The sequence below is a fragment of the Clytia hemisphaerica genome, unplaced genomic scaffold, assembly GCF_902728285.1.
Source record: "Clytia hemisphaerica strain Z4C2 unplaced genomic scaffold, Clytia hemisphaerica genome assembly, whole genome shotgun sequence".
Classification (NCBI taxonomy): Eukaryota; Metazoa; Cnidaria; class Hydrozoa; order Leptothecata; family Clytiidae; genus Clytia; species Clytia hemisphaerica.
Window position 1 is genome coordinate 86,173 of NW_027104476.1, and position 4,668 is coordinate 90,840.

The 4,668-nt window shown below is 32.5% G+C and overlaps 1 protein-coding gene across 1 annotated transcript; it reads left to right on the plus strand.

The window, feature by feature from the left end:
* Positions 1-2,927, plus strand: LOC136821432 (uncharacterized). The gene is made up of 2 exons (XM_067077667.1): positions 1-494; positions 2,885-2,927. The coding sequence occupies exons 1-2, from the start codon at positions 1-3 to the stop codon at positions 2,925-2,927; spliced, it is 537 nt and encodes a 178-aa protein (XP_066933768.1).
* Positions 2,928-4,668: the final 1,741 nt, after the last annotated feature.

Genomic DNA, 4,668 nt, shown 5'->3' on the forward strand with positions numbered 1-4,668 from the left:
ATGGCAAGAAGTGAAGAGGGTCAACTCAAGCGAAAGCTTAAGAAAAAAACACATGCTAAGGAAAAGAGCAAAAAGACAAAGAAAGAACTGTATGATGCAAAGGAAGAAACTAAAGAAGTTAAACTTGAAAAGGAAACACTTAACTCTGAGAATAAGAAAATCAAGGAAGAACTTACTAGTGTAAAAGAGATAAATGAAGAGTTCAAACTTGAAAATGAAGCAATTAAAGCAGAGAATCAGAAAATGAAATCAGATCTCCACTCATCTCAAATTCAATTAGAAAAAATGGAAAAATGTGACAAATCAAATTATTTGAGTACTGTTTCAAAGAAACGTGTTTTGGAAAAAAGAGCTTGTGAAAAATTAAAACAAGTTGAATTGACGGATCAAACCCTTGAAATCACTGATCAGGTTATTGGTGAGGGAACATTTGGAGTTGTCAGAATTGGTAAAATGACCTACTTACACATTCAATGTGCTGTCAAATCTGGAAAGTCAGTAGATCATTTTGATGCTAAGCATGAGGCCACATTTCTATTTAAAATTCAAGGATCAAAGTTTTTCCCACATTTATTTGGAATTTTCCAACACCAACTAGTCATGGAATATGTGCTTTTTAACACCCAACCAATGACAATTTTCCAAGCTAAAAGAAATGATCTGATTCTACAACAGGAATGGAATATGGTTTGCTTTCAACTAATTGAGGCACTAATTTTTCTCCATCGCAAAAATATTTTGCACAATGATTTGAAAAGCAATAACATTTTATTGCGATCTAATTTGATACCAGTGATTATTGACTTTGGGAAAGCTACCAGCAGAAATAATCCTGAACGTTACACTTTGACTGAAAAGCAGCAAAAGCGATACAACATACGTCATCAATATCTGGCTCATGAATTGAGAAACATTCCTGGCTCTAAGACATCCACAGAAACTGATATCTTTTCTTTGGGTTATATATACCAGTTTGTTGCAGACGGAGAAAATTCTCTTCTTCAAGATTTGCAACGAAAAATGTGTGAAAAAAAACCCTCTCAGCGAATTACATCTCCTGACATTTTGCGGTCATTTAAACATTGGGAAAAAAACAAAAAAGATTAAGAAATATTAATACATAAAGATTTCCTTGTTTATCAAAAGCTTAATATATTTCATTAGTTCATAAAATTTCAAAATTCTGGTAGCTTTGTCAATAATTTTTCAAAAAATAGTTTGTTACTTAGTCCTTCTAATAGCTCCCTTGACGTATTTTTTACTCAACAAAATTCAACAAAGATTTAAAAATCAATTTATCTTCTTTTGGTAAGGTTAAAGGAAGACATTATTCGTCGTAGAGTTTTGGCAAATTCAAAGAAAGCAGGGGGGTCAGGATCCAGATACCAAACCCAGGGCGGGGGGGGGGGGGGTGGTGTCATTTTTTTTTCAAATTTCAAAAAGTCAAGTGGTATCGATACCAAATTTGGGGGTGGGTCCTCTTTTTTTTTTTTGAGCTTGAAATGGTATCTGACTTAAAATGTTGTATAATGTAAGTATAAAAACTTATTTGAATCGTTTACACTATACCCTGATTCCATATAAAAGCATTCTTCATTCTATAATTGAGATTAAATTTTTATTTAGCTTTTGTTGCTCTAAATCCTTTCAATCAACCAAAATTCATTCAAAACTAAAGCCGAACAAACAGCATCAAGTCTTAGCAGATCTTAGATTTTTTTTAGTCGTGATAAAATTTTTCTGTACATAACATTCAACATATAGGCTATGTTACAAAGACTCTATGCGTGCCTAATACAATCAATTTCTTATCTAGCCTAGTTTATCAACTAGTTTTATGAATTTGATACATTTTTCCAATTTAGTTCAAGAAACTAAATTTACGTTGTGTTAGAATGATAAAAACTTGTTTTCATTTTCAGGAGTCTAAAGTGTGGTACATAATATAAGGGATTAATAAGAGAAATGTTCTTTGAATAAAAACATCCACAGATTTTGTTTAGCGTACCTTGTATGCAGTATCCTATGCATATAACTTCTTGCATTTTTGGGGGGTGGGTCCCCCCTTTTTTAGAAAATTGGGGTTTTCAAGTTGGTTTTGATACCAATTTAGGGGGGTGGTGGTGTCTACTACTTTCAAATCTCAAAAAGTAAGGTTTTTGGGCCCTGGGTTGGTATCCTGGACCCTGACCCCCCTGAAGAAAGAACGATTGTTGATATCTGATTTTTTAATAAAAAAAATCTTTACTCTTTCTGGGTAGGAACCATCCAATTTCTAAGTCATCATCATTGTTTTTAATCTAGATATTTTAGGTAAGTTTCCTTAAGGTTATAAATCTGATTGGCATCTTTTGCACATAAGAATAATATTGTCTTCAAAATGAGGGGTCTCAAAAGTGAGAAATAATAACAACATAAAGGATAAGTGAGAGATTGTATTTTGTACATACAATGTTATGCTAAGTAATATTTTCATTGGTAATTTTATGCATCATGTTCTTTTTAATTTGTTAAAAGAAAAAAGTTTACTTTTGATAGAATTTAGTAATGTGTTTAAACTGATTTTTTATTTTGAAAATGATGTTTGAAATAATCTCTCATAAAGGTATTAAATTAATGAATTATATTATTTTTCCATGAGTATATTTTGATAAATTTCCTTCTGTTGATTATATTTCGCATGGATTAACTATTATCTGATTTTCTTGAGTTTTTTTGCCCAAGTAAATTTACCACAATCCAAACCAAAAGTTTAAGATTAACTTTGTCCCTAGTCCCTAGGAAAAATGATTAGGTCATAAGGTCATAGGCTGAGATATGGATTTTAGTCCAAGAGAAAGTGATCTGATTCTTTGTTTGACATGTTATTTATTTTTTACTTTAGTGAAAAGAAAACATCTAGTAAATCAAACACAAGTAAAGGATAAAATTCAGTCATTTTAGTAAGTCTTGAATCTTGTCTTTCATTTTTAATTGTGAGACTTGAAAATCATACATTTTATTTTATTTTTTCCTTTGGTCAAACTCTTTTTTTTAGGGAGACAACTTAGCCCCCAAAAAAAACAACAAAAAATTATAATTTTTTATTATAAATATTTTTCGCAGATAGGTGTATGAAACGTTTGTGTTAGTGTATAAAAGTATAGAATAAACTTTTTTTGCATTTATTTTTCAGGTGAATTTCTTATATTCTTTCAACATGTCTCGGTCCATTATTGACACCTCAGCATGTGGGTTCATGAAGGCTGTTGTTTATCAGTTAAATTGTGACAATGCAAAGAACATTTTTAGTGCGTTGAGCAATGTTGAAACTTCGAAACAACTTCGAACTGAATTCGAAATTTTGTAAACTTATTTGGATGTTGTGAATTGTCAAAAGTTGACTATGAGTGGTATAGACGGAATTATAGAAAGATAAAGAAAGTGATGTTAGATTTGGGAAAGGGTTCGCATGAAAAGAAAAAGAAAGTTTTGGATTTGTTGGGAAAGGATGCTTGGATGGAGTTAAGTGACAAGAAGAAGGTTAAGCACAGGCTATTCGATTGTCGGGAGTGTATGAAAAAACCATGCGGATGGTATGCGTCTTTTTCCGATGAACAAGATGGATTTAAAGGGGCAAAAAAGAAGAAAGAAATCGGGTTTGTGTAATGAAAAGGAGGAAGTGGTTGAGAAAGTTGCTCAGGAGAAGATTAAAGAGTTGGATAGAGAATTTATGGAAAGATTTAATCGGAGTTTTAAGCAAGCGGCTGGAATTGAAGGAAAAAGACAGATAGACGAGAAGGAAAGAAGAGCATATAACGCAGCAAAGAAAGATATAGAGAGAGCATGGAAGAAAACATCGGTTTTGAGGTTTGATCTGTGATTTTCAAAAAATGCTTCTTAATAACAATATATTCAGATACATTAGGATCCTAAAAGGGAGGGAAAGTTTAAGCAAGTAATATTTATGTTCGGCGTTCACTTTTATCGGTCGAAAAATTAGCCAAGCATGACAATCTAGACTCATTTCTTCTTTGAAGTCACATTTACTTTTAAACTCTTATATTCTAGATTTTAATTTTCTTTGAATCTTTTTCTTTTCAGTGCACTGGGGGGAACAACATCGAAAGCATCCGCATCCAGAGTGAGGTCAACCAAAGGATTCGAAAGCTACCAAGAAGCATTGAGCAGATCGAATTTAGAAAAGGAGGAAATAACAGCTGGAAGAAAGAGAGCACGTACTCATGTTGGTAACAATTACACATGGAGGGGTGAAGAATGTTTAGAGAAGGTATTCAATTAAATATCACATTCTCATTTATCAAAACTGAGCAATCATCTGCAGTTGATTTAAATTTTTTTCAGCCCTATAATTGGATATTTACCTTGTTTTTATCAAACTAGGGAGACCTCCTTATATTCTATACGCTCACGTATTCGATAAAAATCCAGATCCCCTTAAAAATCAAAAGAGAGAGCGTCATTATTAATATAATATTATTTTCAAGGTTCAGGGATTGCCATTTGGTTCCGCGATCAACTTCAGCAGGCTGGCAAGGCAATACGATCTGAAGAATGCAAAAGGTGACCGTACATTCACTAATATTATATCAAAGAACTTCGAGCTGCCATGACAGTTGTCCTTTGCGGACAAAGCTAGATCCTCGATTGTTTTCTTAAACAAAAGAA